This window comes from Anarrhichthys ocellatus, unplaced genomic scaffold (assembly GCF_004355925.1).
Source record: "Anarrhichthys ocellatus isolate YVR2014 unplaced genomic scaffold, GSC_Weel_1.0 scaffold40, whole genome shotgun sequence".
Taxonomy (NCBI): Eukaryota; Metazoa; Chordata; class Actinopteri; order Perciformes; family Anarhichadidae; genus Anarrhichthys; species Anarrhichthys ocellatus.
In genome coordinates this window covers 2928915-2949226 of record NW_022280070.1, presented here as the reverse complement: position 1 = coordinate 2949226, position 20312 = coordinate 2928915, and the positions used below count along the sequence as shown (strand labels likewise).

The following is a 20312-nucleotide window of genomic DNA, read 5'->3' as shown; positions in this document are numbered from 1 at the left end:
TGAACCTCGGCCAGGAACATAGGCCAGGACCCACTCTATCCCCTCCTACTGGCTCCTGATCTGACACCACACATAACAATGAAGCTCCTCAGTGGGTGCTCTGACCTCAGCGGGCCTGTAATCTAATGATATGGAATACGTATGTCCGTGGTGATATAGTGGGTCCAGGAATGCAACTTGCACAAGAATGCTTGGTGTCAAAACAGTCTTACGGAGTTGTTGAGACTGTGCAACAGGCAGAACATGTGTCAAAACAAATTGTAAGTGGCATCTGACTTGCTAGCCCTTCTTGTTCCCTTTATCTCGTTATATGCTGGACATGAATGGGAGAAGGCAGACCATCAAAAAAGGAGAGGAGGAGACAAAAAAGACCCCGGTAAAATAGAAATCTGACAAGGTCTCTGGGGACTAAATATTTCAGACATCTTGTAAACATCTCGGGTTAAACATCCACTCAAAACATACCAGTGGATTTATTTCTGCTCTGTTGAATGGAAAATTGCATGGCCCCTTGCACCTCTCTCTCAGAACTTTGGTCTCTTGAGATAGGGAATATTAAAGAGGCTAATGTGACTAGAGGGCTCAGGGCTGTGCTTACAGGGCTGCCTGCTTGTGAATGTCAATTTATAACCAGATTGGTCCAAATAAGCAGAGGAAGCGAGAGCCGCACTTTCCCACAGTACTGCAGGAGGCCAAAACGACTTCCCCTTTATAGTTCATGACTGCATGGAAACTGCACTCCCACTAAGCGCTCACAGAATGGGCGGACTGGTGGACCATGGCAGCCCAGATAACACAACTTGACCAACACTGAATCTGATTAGCCAACTTGAAACCAACCATGCACGCTGATAGTGGCAGCGCTGGACAATGTCATGGAAAGATTCAGTCCATCAGCCTGAAAATTAGATTCCCACCACACAAATGATAAATGCATCAGTGTTTACTAACCACAGAGAGTCACAGGCGTATAGTTCCTTTATTTGATTTTCCGAAAGGTATTTATCATTTGCTGTGTCTGATGTGCATATGACTTGCATTTTAAATATGCGTTTTTGATCTTTGTCTTTGTCCGCACACTTTTTTTTCCTTGGGGTTAATAGTTAACAATCAATTAAACAAGCCTGCGTAGTCCAATCCGTTGTATTTACGTACTCCATGTAATCAAATCTGCTGGCCACCTGCCACCACCCAGTTGTTCCAGCAAGCCTGTGCGACCTCAACATCAGTCCAACTCACGTTCTCTACTCAACTTGACTCCTCTCAAAATCCTCATCTGCATGCCTTTGAAACCCCCTTTGTGCTTTTTTTTTTTCCAGCAGCAGGTCCGTTTTGTGGGTATCTTATTTCTGATGCTGCAGCTAGGGGCCTGTGGCTGGACTGTGACGTTTTCGTTCTGGTTTTTAAAAACTTCTGTAGCCAAACCCTCTGGAGGTTGTGACCCCTGTATGTGAGTGAGTGACAGGAAGGAACGGAGTCTTTTAAGAGGATTTACTGTGAATTAGCACGCTGATTTGATGCTCTTTTTCATCGCGCTGTGTTCCGGCAAGAGCAGACTGCTCTAAGCCGCTGTACAGATGGGCAGATTGCATTTCAGCCACTCTTTAAAAAGCCATATATACGCACAATGGATATATATCGGAAGTGTCATTGGTCAACTGTCACATCTGTCAGCTATATTCTTTTGAAGTTGAATTTTAAGAATTGTATGTTCAAACACTAAATCTCTCCGCATCATTTTTCACACTAATCCCCTCTGTTTACAAACCCACGGTATTCTAACTTCACAGACGGCAATCAATTACAGGTATGTCAAGGGTGGGTTGCCTGACCACATTTAATATCCTCAAAGTACAATAGACAGTGAAAAACAGCACCAACGTATTCTTCCTTGTGTTTTCACATTTTGTTCAAGTTGAGATTGAATAGAAGGGGCACAATGGTGCTGGTGAAGTAAGCCAGCTCTAATCAGTTTGGAGGGCAGCTGTGCAGCAAAGACTCGACATTTACCGACCAGCTGGCGCAGACTCTGGGAACCAGCGAGAAAGGCTAAGATGCACTTTACGCCATTACTGGTCACTGTCTCTCTCCCTATCTTTCTCTTTCACACACACACAAACACAGTGAGATCACAAGTTTTTGACTGCTGCCCCCTGGTTAAACTATAATCTGTGGTTCTGTTCCAGGCCTTCTTCCAGCATTTACAGCATCATGTGGTTCAGGATTCCCACATTACAGAGAACTGCATGTGGTGTGGGCTGCATGTTCCGTTTCCTGCAGATTAACTTTGTATGCCTCCCCCTTTACTGTGACAGACTGAATCAATCTAATGTAAATAAGCATTCGAAAATTTCAACAAGCCCATGGCCCCCCCTTTAACCAAAACCCCCCCTTAGCTGAAAGTGAGAGAATTCCACAAGGAGATCTAAACTTCCCACTCTCCCAGATCTCGAGCTTGCCTTCCCACAGACGCCCCAGGCTCAATGACTTTAACTTCCCACATATAAGACTCACTAAAAAAAGCATCTTCAAATTGCAACCATAAGTTGTCTCCCTTTTCCTCCTCCCACACACTCGCTTTAATAATACTATGGGGGCCCAAACACTGGGAAAAGCCAATTCTCCACTGAGGAAAAAAAATAGTCCTATTTCCCATTTCACCTGTCAGTCATCAGCAACACAGTAACTCTCTGAGAAAGGCCAGCAATGTTGTTCTGCGGGATGCATACTGAGCTGGAGCTTACAGTGAGAAAACAAATGGACTGCGGAGGGATGAAGAAAGAAAAAGAAAAAGAGAACCTCCCGGCTCACTGCACAATGGGGTCAAAGGTCTGTGCAAGTTTGACTCCTCCACAGAGTGAAATAGATCCACTTAGTGAAATCACTTCCTGTCCGTATATACAGGGTGGGTAAGAACTTGGGCAATTGCTGCACAGCAGGAGAGGACTGGACTTTGTGATATAAAGCTTGAATAAACATTCAGCAAAGTTTGTCTGTCGTTGTACAAGCAATTCATTTAACTGAAAGAATGTAACTTTGTCGTTTACAGATATTGTGGAGTAATTTTCATCTGCATTGTAAATGTATCTACAGCGCAAGCTTTATCTTGCTCAGGGATTTTTTTTCAAGCTTGATGGTGTAGTGTGGAACTTGATCTCTGTGAGATAGTCTGACAGTTTATCTTTCACACTCATCCTAGCAGAGAGAGAGAGAGAGAGAGAGAGAGAGAGAGAGAGAGAGAGAGAGAGGGAGAGAGACTGGAGTGCGATAGGTGTGTTATTGTTGCATTTTCAGCCAAACTATGCGCATTCATGGGACCTCTCCGATAAAGTTGACATCAGATAGACTGCATTACGACCGCAGTCTCATCTCACGTACCATGTAGTAGGCCTACATCACGGTTCATGGAAGCGTGTAAAAGCTTTAATCTGAGAAGTGTCAGGGTCAGGCCAGGAAGCAGAATACGCTGTCCTAGTACAGAGTGGAAGAGGAAGACTTCATGGTCAACAACATGGGCCACGTGCAGCTGGATAATTCCTAGTAACGGATTCAGATATGCAATGTGCAGTGGTGGATTGTAACTAGTACAAGAAGTATTTTTATTTAAGCAAAATGGTGCGCTATGAGAAGGCAATTGGCAGCCACAATTGGTGATTTGAAGGGATATGTCAATGGAAAATCTATTAAAACTTAAATGGGCATAAAAACACAACATAATTACAAACCATATTATGCCCTCTGAGACTCATAAATAAATCTAATCATCAATTGTAGGGTGAGAAAGTGGGCTTTATGTTAGAACTGTCACCAGCCCCAACAGCAGCCAGTCACACACCACTGCTGCTAAAAGCCCGTCGTCTCAAATGGCTGACTGTTTAAAAACAACTCTATGAGGGTCTTAGTCAAACAGAAATATTTAATAAAGTCTGTCATGGTCCATAACTCACAGTTCAAATGACCCTCAGTGACCCTTTCAATGTTTTCCCTTAAAACATAAATGCACTGTTGCTTTGACACACGCTGCATCACGATGACATAAAAGTCCATAAGGGGAAACTAACCGATGAGGTATAAAGCATTCGCCCCATCATTCTATTTTTATCCTTTATGTTTTATGTATGTTATTGTTGTGGCGCTCAGTAGAGGAAAGTTAACGCAGGAGACCCTTTATTGAAACCACTAACAACAGCCAAACAATCTGAGGACAGCACATAAATATGCCAAGAAGAGTTGTATGACCTTGTTTCAAAGAATAATACAGCACCCTTCATAGCTGTCACTACAAAAGTGGAAAACAAAGTCATCATCTCCAAAATGTGGAGCCCACAAAGCATTTCCATGTCCTTGAAGCCTGTTAATGTTTGCAGACAAGTCAGAAGCCATTAATTACAAAAATAGAACAGCGTTTGCTATGTCTGTGTAGTGTTTGGCTTCATCCCTTCATGCTGTACTTTATGCATGTGTGTGTGTGTGTGTGTGTGTGTGTGTGTACATTTTTGCGTCACACCCGCATACAGAGAAAAAATGTCTGAACAGAAACTCAGGGTATAACCCCACATTTGGCCCTCTGCAGTGAGAGACGTTTCTTCCCCCAGGGTCTCTCCCACGCCATCTCCCCCATTCCCCCATCTCCTCCCCTGTATGTGAGAATAACCATAAATCACAGCCACATCAAGCCTTGAGCAGTAAAGAGCTAGAGAGTCGCTCTGTTACACTACCAGGGTTAGGCTCAGTGGCGTTGCAGAATAGACACATCTTTTGCAATAAGGTAGATATTAAGATTGAGTCATAGTGGTGTTTTGGCTCAAAAATACTGAACGCAATGATTATTCAAGCTACAGTCACACACTCACACACTCAGGCACGCAGACACACTCACACCCCTCCTCCTTTTCTCCCAACTTAAAGGCCAAAAACAACTACACGCGTCTCTCTCTTGGGCTTCATTAGTTGGAAAATATAAAAGATAAATAAATGAACTAACCCCAAAATTGTTGTGCTTGCGTGGGAGAGTTCAAAATGCCCCAAAATAGTCTTTCGTAAGGCTAGTGGAATGAGGGACTGTATCATACATTTCACCATACAAGGGCCTGTTCTCTGTACCCAATTCCCTGCCGAAACCCTCCACCACACTCACCACACTGACCAGTCTGCTGCCACAGGGACCAGACTGCTGTGGGTTCCGCACATGTTCTTTGTGCTTTTGTTCGACAGCAATCACTCTTGTATGTGCAAACACTTAAATGCACACACAGCCACATTTGTGGGGGCGTATAATTTTTTCTTCTGCCCTTTTCAAAGTGTGTGCTGGTTGTGATGAAGGATGTACATGTTTCCACACGCACACACTGTGGAAAAAACATGCAGACACACACACACACACACACACACACACAGTCAGAGGGAGAGAGAGACGCACAGTTAAATCGAGAAATAGCAGCAGGTTGCACATGGTATCAGTTTCTTGATAGTGGTAGTAAGTCTTTCGGGAGTAATCTGAGGAGTCATTTGACTCTGCAGAAGCAAAACTGAAAAATCACTTTACATTGGTGGCCAGAGACTCACTCAGCCTTTTAGACAATAGAATGACTCTTAGACACACAAACAAGTACTCGCTGATCAAGTCCAGACACACTTGCCTTCGTCACATCAATCTTGCTGTGGTGTTGCTGCACCCACCTACATTTGTGTGCACACAGTGTGTGTGTGTGTGTGTGTGTGTGTGTGTGTGTGCGCATGGCATGCATGTCTATAAAACATTGTGTGTGTGTGTGAGTAATTCAATATTTCTATGAAGTCAACGCTGTCGCCAACATCATCAGTTCACTATGATTGCAGTGTTTATCTGTCATTGGCCCGCAGATGGATCCAAGTGACACAAAAGCATATACAGTCGGAGCCAACTGTAATACTTGTCTTGCTCAAGAGAGTCAGTGGGGATAATCCTGTGTTCCTAGACCCTCTGACCTGCAGACGTTTAGTAGTGTTGGCACGTAGCTGGAGCTGTCAGCCCAGCATCTAAGGGAGATCTGTGTTTAATTTGCAAAAGCGGGACTTTGCCAGAATACAGAGAGCGAATGAAGGAGAGAGGGGGAGCGATGGAAATGAAGCCAGAACTTTTGTCTGTGTGTTTGAGTGCCAAGCGGACCTGCGTTTCCTAAATCTGCCGCAGATAATAAGGCTGAGGTTGGACCTCTCTGAGCCATGCATACGTGACAGACAGAGACATTTTGAGCCTTCTAGTAGTTCGGTGTGTCTGCTGTGGAAATTGTTGTGCAAGTGTATGTTTCAGTATATGGGTGTGCGCAAGGTTGCGGGAAAGGGGAGGTGGGTTACTGTGAAACAGAGTAGTTAATAGTCTGTGTTTGTCTGCAGATTACTCTGGCACGGGCCTGGGCCCACAAGCCTGGGAGAATCCACTGCTCTCCAAGATTACCCAATGTGAGCACAACATCTCAAACAGCTATTGTACGCAATCACTGAGAGTTGCTCGTCACAAAACCTCACACAAGACTGAGCAACTAATCCTCGCTGGTGGTTTCTTTGGAGAAATAGTTGTTTTGCTCCCAGTGCCTCGGCTTATGTGTCCAGACTTGTGCAAGGGAGTGTGTAGAGCCGGTGGATGACGGTGACAGGTAACGGTGATTTCTGTCAGGTTTTTCTGGTTCTACTCAGTGACTGGGGTAGTCAAGCTAAAGCCTGCCCTATTCCCTCCAGCCTGGGAACCAGAGCAGCGATGCCTGCTTACCTAAGTGCCTAGCTGCTCTTGCTGGGAGCTGTTCCCATCCCACTCATCTGTTTATTATTTTCCTGTGTGGGCTTGTGTTGTAAGAAGAGAAAAGAGGGGGGGGGGGGGGTATGGAGGTCAGGATGGAGGGAATATTCTCCCATGTTTCATTGACAATACCTCTACAGACTGGGCTGGGCTGATGGGTTTTTGAACATGAACAAGTCATAAATAAATATATTCGAAGGGAACTGGAAAACATTTTTTCCAAGCTCCAGCAATGTAATTGTTATGGTCAGCCCTAGATTGAGGTACCACATTTCAAGTCAAGATGAAGGTGTAAAACCCATAAATTCAAAATAACTTTCTCCGTGACAGTCTCAAACAGACATGTGTTTGTGTTTTGTCAGACTGAGCACAAGAAGAATTGTGCGGCTATAGCTGTGTAGCCAGTTGTTTCCTCCGCTGCCCTGAGGGGTTTCTGGACAGAGTTGCAACATCAGCTGTGGGCTTTGTGAGAGAGTGGGCACTGGGTACATTTGACCTCTGACCTTCCCACAGCCTCAGGAGGAGAAGCCTTTTTACTGAAGACCCGCTTGCCGGTCCCACATGGTTCTCTCAAAGTCACATTCCAAGGGATGCTTTTCCCACCATGGACCAAACACATCACTCTGTTCTTTCCTGGAAAAAATCCAAAGAAGTGGGCGATCACTTGAGTAGGGACCTGCCCAGTACTAACGCCAGACATGACCTTCAGCAAATGTCACAGTTAGGCCATTCTCCAGAGGTCAGGGGAAATATGGAGAGGGCCTGGATCTGGCAGAAAGGTTTGGTCTCTCTAATGTGGCACAGAAACATTTGGTTCCGATTCCATTAGGAATGTTTTCTCATAAGTAATTTCCAAGACGTGGGATATGCAAACTGTAAAAGGTACAGTGAAAGAGGGTACGATTGAAATTACTCTGAAAAATGACAGAGGTATAGTTTCCGTTTACACATCCATACACGCACTTGATACGTGTCCTAATTGACTTATTTTACCATAACAAGAACACGTGTCCTTTCAAGATCTCATACTATCCTAAAAAGCACTATCAACATGTGGCATTACAGAATGTACAATTTTGTCTTTAAAGGAGCTTTGCTTTTTTTTAGGCTAAACCATCATTCCATTACAAAACAAGACTGGCACCGTCGGTAAGCTTTTTTTACCGCCAATTTTGTATAGAGCCAAACCATACTAAATAATAAAAATAAGAGCATTGATACTTCATACAGAAAGGTTACAATTGGCCCCAGTGTGTTGTCAAAGGGAAAAAACCGTTTGTATAAATAGTTCTAAGATGTACAAACATACACCTGTCTAGGCCTTTTTGTGTTTTGAATGCCTGTTTTCTTCTGGGTTTGAATATATTTCCACACAGGTATTGTGCTATGTACAAATATGGTATGTTTATTGCTGTCTTAAGCCTTCTTTGAACCCAGTGTAAATCTAAGCGTTCTGAAAAGAATAGCCTGTGTAAACACGCAGAGTGGGCAAGTGGTGAGTGAATGAAATACTCTCCAAGCTGCAATATTTGACACATTGGTGTGAGAATGTGTTGTACTTTGAATGACAGTGAAAATACCAAAGAAAATGTGAGATTTTCTATTTATTTAATTGAATAGTTTTTGAATAGTTTATTTATTGTTTTTATAGTTTATGTAGCATTAGCATATACCTTTTAATAGATTTGTTATAGATTGCTACCGAAAAAAAGAAAACATGAAGGAGATGGGTTTTCCTTTTTTCGAGGGAATATGTAACAAATGGCACCAGCTGTAAGTTCATGTGAATCCTTCTATGAGCATGAGCATGTTTTTTAGGTGGCAATCCAAATCACTCTCATTGGCTCATTCTCTGCCATACACATTGTTTGGGTGCAAACCCTCTCCAGGAGACCTCACTCCCCACCGGCCCCAGCGCAACAACATTGCCTGCACTGTGCATATTTAAGCCCCTGAGTGGAGTTAAAACGAATTAATTCAGGAGCAGTATAGTTGTGTATGTGCATCTTTTATGTAAGGAAACTGTCACATTTTGAACATATTCAAGATGTGACCAGCCCGTATTCATCAGGAATCCAAGCACAAGTGTTCTCCCTCAGGGATTGTCTTTACGTTGCAACACTTCCCCTCCAGCAACTGAAACCAGGCTGTGCACGGACAAGCAGAGTTAATGTATGCCAGGCCTGAGTGTCTGTGCCTCAGGGAGATACACACACCATCTAGATGAGTAGATTAGATCGACAGAAGATGAAAGAGAGAAAACAAATCAGAGGCCAAGGTGGGAGGAGGAGGGCCAGAGAGAGAGAGAGAGAAACCAACAGTGTGGTGTGATTTTCTTCCTACTGCACGAGCACATACATGCACACGCATTTGGATGAGAGAGGACGTTAAAAAGAAAAGTGAAAATGAATTGAGGAGGGAGAAAATAGAATCTAATTTGTGGTGATTGTGTGTTAGTAGGAGACGGACTGAGCGAGAGGGAGAGACGGAGGGTGAGAGGGAAAGCAGCCAAATGACAGAGGCGTGTTTGTGTTCTGATTAGGCTGAGCCAAATGGAGGCGGCTCACCAATGGAGATAACCAACAAAGACATCTCTTCACTGGGGACAAATCTATGAACATCTTTTCACGGTCAATAGACGGAGGCATTCTTTTGTTTTCATGAAAGAAAAAAAAAGAATCTTCCTCGATGGATCCATGAATGCAGAACAAACTTTACCGTTCATCTGGTCTTAAATAAAGCAGATGACCACCATGCTTTCTGGTTTTGGAGTTTGGGTGCATGAAAGAGAGCACAAGAGCCATTTTTCATTATTCCTTATGTTTAAGTGAGCGAATACTTGAAGCTATGTTGTCCTTAAGTTCTTATGATCTAGAATTTTTAAGGTCTATCTACTCTCACCCTGGCTGCCAAGACATGATGCACTCAAGCTGAATAAACAATGATGCGGGCTCTTTGGGCTAAGACAGGCTTCCTGGCATGGGCGTGCCCGCACCCTGTTTGGTTTCTCATCTTCATGGGTTGGTGACAGTGAATAGATCAGATTCATGGCAGTGCTGATGGAGTCCGGAGTGAGTTTTGTTTGTCTGGCAGGGAAATAGGGCTGGGATATCACCAGGGTTGCCAGGCAAGGAAATACTTACAGACTCTTTGATGAGGTCATTGTCTATCAAAGACTAACTGTCTCTTCCCTTGCTATCTATAGATCTATCTATCCATCCATCCATCTCTCCTTCCATCTATCCACCTATCCATCTATCTTATCTATCCATCCATCTATGTATCCATCTATCTTATCTATCTTATCTATCCATCTATCTACCTTATCTATCCATCTATCTACCTTATATATCCATCTATCTACCTATCCATCTCTCTTATCTATCCATCCATCCATCCATCCATCCATCTATCTATCCATCTATCCATCCATCCATCTATCCCACTCTTGAATCCTCTCTCTCTCTCTGTTTGACTCACACACATCCACATAAACACTCACTAAGCTCACTCACTCACTGCCATCCTTGGGAAACAAATTAAAAATATAATCACCCCTTGGCTGAACATATTCCCTCCTTGGTGTCGGTCAAACCAGAAAGCAAAGCATATGCTTATTTGTCTGTGAATTAAAAATATAAATGCTTCTCCGCACTAGATTCCCAGACATCTAATTACAACATTGAAAGAGAGAAACAACTGATCCCGCAGTGGAAGGGGTTAGAAACCCCAAGACAGATGATATGTTACAGGAAGAAATGTGAGTGCACATCATGATGAGAAAAGAGTAATGTGTTTGTTGGAGTTCACTTTGTTTCCTTACCTGTTTGTCTACTTTTTTTAAATTATTGGACGTCATCGTCATACATCGCCCACAAACAGGAGTTTCAGGTTTTTAGCAAAATTTGCGCATTGACATCAGTGGCTTTGCTGTCAAACTCCTCTTGCGAAATTTTACACCAATCTTACCTCATTGTCCACAATAAAAACAAGAGGATCATGTTACCCCACCTCAGATTACATCATCTCAAAGCCCAGCATAATCAACCATCATCCCCTTGTTTGACAATTATCATGCTTGTACACAGAATGAACCCTCTAATCACAGAGTTTCACAGTCATTGGAACTGGTAGTTTTGAGAGAGTGAAAAGAGCGGAACAAAACGATACGGTAGTGGGCAAACTGAGTCGCAGTCTGGAAATTCCTGCTGGATTGTTTATGTTCCGGAAGAGCAGTAGGGAAAGGGGACAACGCTAATGTTGTAATGATAGTGACAATAGCGGTTCTGTGTCGGTAAAACAATGTGTATGACTGGCTATAGCTATGGAGCCAAAATGCTATTGATTTATGTTCTGACCTCCAAACGATCCTGAATGGCCTCGCAAACAAGCAGCTCTACTCAGAACGAGAGATGTTGACCCCCCCCCCCTCCCCTCCATGTGTGAATAAACAAGTGACCCACGTTGGGTCTGTGAGAGGTCACTGCACAGCGGAGTTATGGAGATGGACAGAGGAGAGGGCAGACAGACAGTGGGCCTCAGAGAGACTGAGAGTGAGTGAGAAGGAAAGAGAGAGAGGGAACGAACAGAGAAGGAGAGATAGACGCTGTGTGTTGGTTTCTCCCTGTGGCCTCTGTTGCCCTAATGGACCCGGACGCCACAGGCCAACCTCGGGGCAACTTGGGCTTCTCCTGTGTTGACTATATAAAGATTGATAGCTCTCTTCAGACCCCCAGATCAGCTCTTGATGGATAGTAATATGTCCCATGTGGCTACATCTCCAGTCACATGCCGCCATGTTAAATGGTGGCTGACCTCCACCTTTTCTTTCTTCAGTCTTATTGAATATATTTCTGATCCACAAATCATAAGTCATATGGCGGTTCTGTGACACTATTTGAAATTATTCAGAAAGGATCCTTGAAAGCAAGGGAAGTAATAATAGGAACAGATAAGTGGAGCCACATTTTCATCCATCCTGACCTGGGATTAGGCTGAAGCACCCTGTCTAGACATCAGCTCCACTTAATGCAGCATCCCACAGCATCCCACAGCATCCGGACCTCTATTCCTTTCCTTTGCTTCCTCTGCTTCTTTCACACTTTCCCTCTCTTCTTTTCTCTTTCCCACTTTCAGTCCAACTCAGTTCTCACAATTGTCTGACCTTTGCAGCTCCCTTTTGTTTTTTGATCTCTGACTCCCTAGCCTATCTCATCACTCTCTGAGTCAGGCTTAGGTGTGGTTCTCTGGTGATGATGACAGTGACAGGAGGATGCGGTAAAACGGCTGAACCAGCAACAACCCAGCAATACACGAGGCAGACATATTTCAAAGAATGTCTCCTACAAATATGCCAAAGGTAACTTTTGAGGTTTCCCATTTTTGTCCTTCTATCTACTCATGTTCACTGTCTAAACATGCAAATGAGTTGTTTGTCAGTAGACAGCGAGGGTGCATGAAGACAGAGCTCATGCATGTTTAGCAGCTCAGTAATTGTGGCAGGGTTACAATTAAGGGAAGACTTAACCACGTCACGCTGCCCTCATTATACTGCAATTATGTTCTTGATTGTGAAACAAAGGTACACAACAATGGTTTGATAAGACCTCTTGTTTAATGAGACTTTGCTGTAACTCCTGTGTTCATTCAATTAGTAAACAGGTCTTCCATTCAGGCCTGGGCACCCCAATTCTCATCTTCCCAAATGTGACAAACTCCCACCCCTCACATCCCCAAAACTCCCCAACCACCCCCTGCCTTTAGCCTTCAGCGTCCCACATTGGGTCTTGGCATCCCCCTGAACATTCAAGACACAGAGACTCCTCCTCCAACCTCCTGCCCCCCCTTCCCCACCGCCCCCCGCACACACACCCATTTGATTGTGATTGACAGCATCTTTGTCCCATTGTGCGGAGCTGTCGCCTCTGATGAAGACACATACACAGAGCTGAGGCGCTGCACTCATTGTACACTGCACAGAATCTACAGGTCTGCAACCTGTGGTCTTATGAGCTCCGTGCAGTGGGTGAGTCTGGACACGTCAGGGCATGGCAGGTTGGGATGGGACAGGGTGAGTGCAGACAGGACAAACTCTGGCTGGGCTATCCAGGCCAGACTGCAGGCCTCTGCCAGTGTGGACCAGGGGGTCCCCGGCCCTATGGGCTGAGGGGGCCAGCTGGAGAGGGAGGCTCAGTGCTGCGCAATGTGTCTGAGGAGGCCGTCATTAGGGTTCACCCCTCCTCAGGGATGGGAACCAGGTCACATTCTCTCACACGGCACAAAGCAGGGTGTGTGCGTGAGAGGGGTGGGGGTTCAAGGGAGGGGTTTTGATGGGGAGCAGGCCATGACCTCTTTATATCCATCAACAGATCACTAACTTGGCCCATAGACATGCTCATACAACACATTCACACATACACACGCACGCACGCATGCATGCAAACACATGCTAATGTATGCGTATGTGCACGGACAAGAATGCACAAAATGCATAAGCAAAAACAATTACGTGAGGCATTATGTGTGTCTTCACCTGAATATGGTCCCAATAGCTTAAAGTCTCTGTTAGCAGAGATAGGTTTGTTAGGCTGCATGAAAACTAAGAAAATGGTAATAATTCTTACCACAAACGAATATATATATATATATATATTTATTTCCAAATTAACCACAAAAAAAATTCTAATTATGGATTGGTGTTGACTACATATATTGTTACAAAGCCAAAGTATAAAACAATTCTGCTCAAAAGAAAGACAGCCAGTGTCTGCAAGATATTAACGATTTAATTATATTGCACTTGTTTATCTCAGGCTGCTGAGGACAAATTCCTTTACACCACAGCTCCAGCTGATCATTCTATGAAATCCAAAGGTAAAAAACAGTGAAATACTGCCCCCTCCTGGTGCCCAGGGAGTCTTGCAGACAGAAAGAAACATCTTGCAGAACTTACAGGAAAGTATCAGTAAAATATATTAGTCTAAGCGGTCACATTTTGTTAATATCCTTAAAAAACAAAGATACTATTGATGGTAAATCACAATTTTATTTATTTTTAAATCAAGGAGCTAGATTAAAAATATCTGACCCAAACCTTCAGCTTATCAAAAAATGTAAAAATATGATTTAACAGCAGTTATGACCATGAGAACACTAAAAACATGAAATGATGGGCACAAAACAATTAAAGAAGATAAATTCATTCGGTCTTTGTCATACATGTTATAACTCCGGTGAGCCTGAGTCTACAGTTATCTAGGCTACAAGTTATATAATTATTATTTCTCAATAATTTCATTGTTTGTCTCTGTAACAGAGTTCATTTTTTTTGTGCTTTGTAGCCTGTCCATGGGGCTCGCATCTCATGTCCTGTCTGTGAGTTCTCATTTAAACAATATCGACATCTAACAACTATATAACCACGGTATGTCTGACTATGGCCTTAGCTTTATAGTATGTGTGTACAATGATCCAATGTTTGTGTGTGTTTTATGTATGTATGTATGTTTCTCTCTGTGTGTGAGCCTGCGAGTACATGATGTCATCCTGAATACAACATCTCTGTGACAAACTTGTGCAATTGTGCATGATGTCTGGCAAAGCTTATCATGGTAGTGTCTTTGAACTAAAAGGCACCTCCCCTTTCCTGGGCTACTGGCTCTACTCTACCTGCTTAGCCCAAAACCTCAGGAAAAGGCAGTAGGAACTTGGTGGGGGTCAACAAACAGGGGGGGGGGGGGACAAAGGTAAGGGGCAGGATCGGTCGACCCCCTTTTAGTTAGGTGAGACAGTGCGTCTACGCAGGCAGCTGCATGTCAGGCACTTGAGGATGCTCATGGTGATGTGCATGAGAGGGCCAAAATTGAAGAGTAGATTGTAGAAGGTGTTGACAGAAAGGCCGCCAGTCTCATCTGCGTACTTTAAGGCCACAATGGGTGTGTAGAGGCTGTTGGTCAGATTCCTGAAGCGAGGGCTGTTTGACTCAATTACCTTTTTAGTGCACTGGAGAGACGAGAAGCAAAATAAACGTTTGACTAATTTCATTGCTATGCAAGCCGGTTGAATATGTGTACCAGTTAGCGATCACAGAAACACAACGTTGATTCTCAAATCCTGAGCTAGATTTGTAAAATGCGAGTTAGAAACCTTTTCTCTTACTTTGGCTATGTCCTCTGGCGTCTGGCCCATGGCTTCAAATATATCTATGGATGATGGCAGGTAAACGTCTTTAAAATACCGAACTGTGTCGGCATCTACTCCTGGATACTCCATCTTGGCCACATCCTCCATCATCTTTGTCTCAAACTCCGTGTGCACTGGGCCAGGCTCAATCATGGACAACCTGTGGGGAGTCAGATGTAGAAAGGCCCGTGTGAGGGAGCATTTTCAGTACGAAGCAAAGACAGATGTGAAGGAAGAACAGAGGGAAGAGGGTAATCTACCGGATATTGAACTTCATCAATTGCACGGCCATACTCTCACAGAAACCTTCCATGGCAAACTTAGAGGCAGTGTAAACATCATTGAACACCACTCCTAAGTCAACAAAACGGGGAGATAAAGGACAGCATCACTGCATAGTATTTTCAAATTTGACAGGACTCGATTAACAGCAGACATGCGTCAAACATCATTTACACATAAAAGGCCTAAGATACCCAAATAAACCAAGTAACAGAGAGATGTCACATAGAACAATACAAGAGCCAGGCAGAATAGGAAAGTCAGTTCAGCCTACTTGCATGGGATTAATAACTTTGCAACCCTAGTGAGGTAAGCAGACCTTTACTGGAAATGAAAGGCATAGTAGGCAGAAAATAAAATATATTCAGATAAACTGCTTGCTAGCATTGTTAACACTACTATTGGAAAACAATAGGATTTAACAGGCTACATATTGATTTTTAAAAAGTGCCTCTGTGTTATGTAATGTTTAAAGTTGATGGTATTATAAACTGAATTGTGACTTAACTAATTTAATCAATCGTAAATACTGATTTACAGGTCAATAAAAAAAAAAAAAGTATATATATATATATATATCTATATACACACACACACACACACAAATCATACCCTGAAGACCCATGACACTGCTCATGACCACGATGTGTCCTGAACGCCTCTTCTTCATGTCTGGCATCACTTCTTTGATCATGCGAACTACACCGAAGAAGTTGGTCTCAAATACTCTTTTCATCTCCTCGATGCTGATGCTTTCCACAGGTCCCAGCAGGCCCACACCTGCATTGTTGACTGACAGGAAACACACAAGACGCAGAGATGACAAACCCGCTTGGATCTCCATCACTGCACTTAACTTTTAAATGGTTGATATTGTTGACGATGATATTGTTGATTTATACATGAAGAAGGGATATTGCACTGTTCCCTGATGGCCTTTTTCGACAAGAACAGATCCTTATTGATAGATTACAGATGGTATTTCTTGATATTGCCACCAGATGTCAGTGTGTGACAACGACAGAGAGGTGTGATGTAACAACAGTCCATGTTGAAGGGGCCTCTGGGTCTTGAGTAATTAGGTGGGGATGTAATGATGGATTCAGAGTGAGGTGGATGCAGGTTTATAAATAGAACCTTTATCCAGACTAAAGGTTTAAACATGACAAGCAAAAAGAGACAGATTTTCAAGAGTTATTAATCCTGCAACATACATTTTACCAAATTACAATAAAATTTGTTGATTAGCAAACACCAAGGCCCTAATTAATTGTTAGTGATGTGGTGAGATTTATGGGTTTCAAAATACATTGTATGTTCTTTCTCAGCTGAAAGGACCCCCCCCCCTTCAGAAAAATAACAAGAAAATGAAGGTGTCATGGGCAGATAAGAGCTGCAGACTCAGTTTCGGCTATATTTCAAACACTCAGAATATCAGTTTGGTGGTCCTATCTGTTTTGGTGCAGAATCTATCTGCCCACTGGAATTTCCAGACACTCCCAATCTCCTCTTCCCCCATCTAACTGCAAAACCACAGATGACAGCGCTGCAAGAGATTTGCCACCAGAACCCTTTCAGTTATTTAAAAAAACGTTGTTCTAAAGTTGTAGCGTTATAACAGTAATAACACTATACTGTGATAGTTTGCTTGTCCACTTGACAAGTACGTTAGATATTTACTGTCTCGCTCTCTCATGGAAGGTCGACATTGCGGTTTGGGTTAAATATAGGCTACTATCGCAGGACGGTTCAAGGTTTGTGTTCTATGCATTCGATTATCATTCCTAAACAAAGACAAGAAACTCATGCAGCACATTTTTTAACGACTTATGGTTATATACTAAAACTATTTATTATTATGAATTATGAAAAATTAAAAAACAAAACATGTATACACCCACGTTTAAATTAAATCAACGCCCTGTCATTCAAAGCTGAGGAAGGGGTTAAATTTCAGTTTCAGGTATGTTCCACTCACTCAGGATATCAATATGGCGGTCCTTGACATTGTTGATGCACTGCTTGACCGACTCGTCACTGCACACATCTAGTGGAAGCAACATCAAGGTTTTGCCATATGCGTCTCCAGCTGCCTCCAGAAGCTTCTCCTTCTTCTTCAGGTCCCGCATGGTGGCAATGACTGACAGGGAGAAGCAGAGGAGTGTAAAGTATTGTTTCACTTGTATGATGATGTGGCTTCAAACTTTACAAAAAGAGCCTCTTTAGTACCAGGAAACGGTTCTTTAGAGTCGTACAGTAACACACTGCAAAAAGTGACTTTATATTTGAGTCCATTTTTTTCATTTTCTTATTTAGTCATAAAGAAAATCATGTTTAATTATTTACTGAAAAAGAAAAAAAACACCTGACCCAATGTCACACTTTACTGTGAAACCTCTGATCTCACTAAATGAATTCCGCACACACACGGACACACACTCACAGTTGTGACAGAGTCATATGTGCAGGTCAGAGTTCCTATGACCACGCCTGTCAGTTTACAGGACACATTATTGATTTCCTCTGAACTTTGACCCACATACAGGACACAAATCTATCATGACCAGTGACAGCAGCTATCAGCAGAGTGTTGACTCAGCTTTCATGGCTTTGCCGACTGACGCTTTCTAGCTGAGAAAGTAGAGACTGTGCTGTTGCACAATGGCAATCGACAGGAGCAAATAAGCCCTTCTTCACACATTCATCCGGATCTACCTGTTGTCCTTGACCGATAAAGGCGAACCCCTTACCTGATTCTTGTCTGAACAGAGACAGGGTTGGATAAGTAAGATGGAAAGAGGGATTGCTATGCTGTGGAGGCTTTGCATTGCCATTCAATGCTACTGATTCGTAATGAAACTCAGCCCATTTCTTTTGTTAGAATGTCGTTGTGTAAGTGTCATCATCCAACAAATACACTCTATTCTTGTAATGACGTTTCATGACGTCTAATTAAGTTTAATCTCATGATTTGAAAGCTGTGTGTCCATGAAGCAACAAAGAGATTTTGAAGTGAACAAGAGATCTATTGTTCTTCTGGCTCCTGCAGGAATTACTCTTGGGCTGCTTAAACATTCTTGAATTAAACCACATTGCATTGCACACACAAAGGTCTTTCTGGGGGTTTCTCTGAGTTTTGGTGCATGTTACTGCAACTAATTATTACTTTTTGCACAATGCAATATTTAATCTCTACTAAAGACCTCCGGAATGAGCAGATCAGCTTCATTGCTCAGAGGTGGCCTTATTAAAATCAGGTCACATTGTGAAAAAAAAATCTGCTCAAACCGATGTTATGGGAGCAGTTAATCACTTCTGTTTTCCTCATCTATGGTGATAAATCCCATCAGACCCCTGAGGGCCCCCAAATAAACTTGAACTAACCCTTGCACAGTGGTTCCTGAAGGACAGCAGTAAAAACTGCTTGCATTCGTTGAATTAGTTAATGTATAAGATGACTGCTGAAGTCAGGGGTTTCACTGTTACCTCACTGACCCGACCAGGCCCACAGCTAATTATGTTATTCTGCATAAAGTCACATGTAACAACAACGGGGGTCTGAAGGCCAACTCTTACCAACAGCGGTGGGGGTGGGAAGGTGGTCTGATGTAATTCTGTCTGAGCCTCCACCACACGGAAAAGGTTCTGGAGTGACACAACCAACGATGGCTGGGAAGCAGGAGAGTAGACCCACAGACCAACAATGTCAAAGTGGGACACTCTTAACTCCACTGTGCACCAATGAAGACTTCAAACAAGGCCCTAGCTTTAGAGTGAACCCTCGCTTGTACAGGTCTCAAACTTTGTCCCCCTTGCAACACTCGCTCCAGTGAGGGGACTATAGGCACATTAGACACGGCACTAAACCGGAGCAGGCGGTCTACAATTCGCTGCGATAAAAGGGCGCTTTGTGCCGGAGAAGTCACTTGAAAAAGAACTGACAAGACTCCTTTTATGATTCCGGCTGGAAAGCGGCATCCTTGCAGAGCCCTACCATGGAAACTGCGCTTTCAGATGATAATTGTTGAGCCAAAAGGGCGACTGGATCCCAGTCCTTGCAAAAGGATATGGATCCGACATCACTGGGGTTAGTTGTTCCAATGGACATTACATCAAATCACTTATTTGCGGAGAGTTGCGCATGAAACTCAACAGAACTGTGTGCGTAAAGGAGTGTTGGTGCATTAGCAGAGCATTGGAATTTAAAGTAAACACGAAAGAGGTTTTCCTAAGCGAACCACACTGTTACAGGCTTGCTACTTATAGGTCCGATCAAAGAAACAATGTAGAAGAAAGCGCATTTACCATGGTAACGCTTCTTTTCATCTTTGGCCAGCGTGACGGCGATTCGTAACCCGATGCCGGAGGAGCAGCCGGTGATCAGCACAACTTTCTGCCCGCTGTTCGCCATGATTTGTCCGGATGGGCGCCGTGTTTAGCAGCGGTCCTCTGCTCTGGATGGTCGCTGCCGAGGGAGCTACCGATCACCGGACTTAAAAAAAACTAAAGCGGATCATACAGCCACCTCAGCCATGTGAGCCTCTAATTCAGTCACATGTTCAATAGAAATCAGTAACCAAAAAAAGACGTGGCATTGCGAACAGGATTTTAAAACTTGATAGGTGCCGCCTGCCCTGAAAATGGGGTTAATTCCTCTAAAATGTGTGTGGCCGTGCATGCGCAAACGTGCGTGTTTTGTTGAGGGGGCAGTGCTTATTTGATTTCTGAGCTGGTGACCCCAACAACAAATAACTGTAATATTCATGCCGTAGTCACGTGATGTTTTGGTCATGGTGGTGGTGTTTAATATTCTCAATAGGAATTATTAAAACGTTTTATTTCACGGTAGCCTACCAAACGCTTTTTTTGTTTTATGTTTTTTATTATTTCATTTATACTTAAATTTAATTAGTTAATTGAATTTTAACAATACTTCAAATTAGCTATATTTGAGCAGCACGTAACACATTCGATTGTATTATTATTATTATTTGTATTATTACTATTATGCTATTTGCTGTTGCTAAGCTTGTTATTCGGCTTTAGTTGATTTATTTATAAAACTAGTCATCCC

At 43.1% G+C, this 20312-nt stretch overlaps 1 protein-coding gene across 1 annotated transcript; it reads right to left on the bottom strand.

Moving 5' to 3' along the window:
- Positions 1-13439: 13439 nt before the first annotated feature.
- Positions 13440-19925, bottom strand: rdh8a (retinol dehydrogenase 8a). The gene is made up of 6 exons (XM_031867593.1): positions 19544-19925; positions 17217-17378; positions 15851-16030; positions 15217-15310; positions 14933-15116; positions 13440-14776 (listed from the first exon to the last, which is right to left on the bottom strand). The coding sequence occupies exons 1-6, from the start codon at positions 19647-19649 to the stop codon at positions 14549-14551; spliced, it is 954 nt and encodes a 317-aa protein (XP_031723453.1). The 5' UTR covers positions 19650-19925; the 3' UTR covers positions 13440-14548.
- Positions 19926-20312: the final 387 nt, after the last annotated feature.

Bases quoted from the DNA above. Each gene is read 5' to 3' on its own strand.
- rdh8a (XM_031867593.1), bottom strand. From the start codon at position 19,649: ATGGCGAACAGCGGGCAGAAAGTTGTGCTGATCACCGGCTGCTCCTCC. The intron at 16,031-17,216 runs GTGAGTGGAACA...GTTTCCTGTCAG, and splicing joins CCGCCATATTGATATCCTGA to TCAACAATGCAGGTGTGGGC. The intron at 14,777-14,932 runs GTAAGAGAAAAG...TCGTCTCTCCAG, and splicing joins CGCCAGAGGACATAGCCAAA to TGCACTAAAAAGGTAATTGA.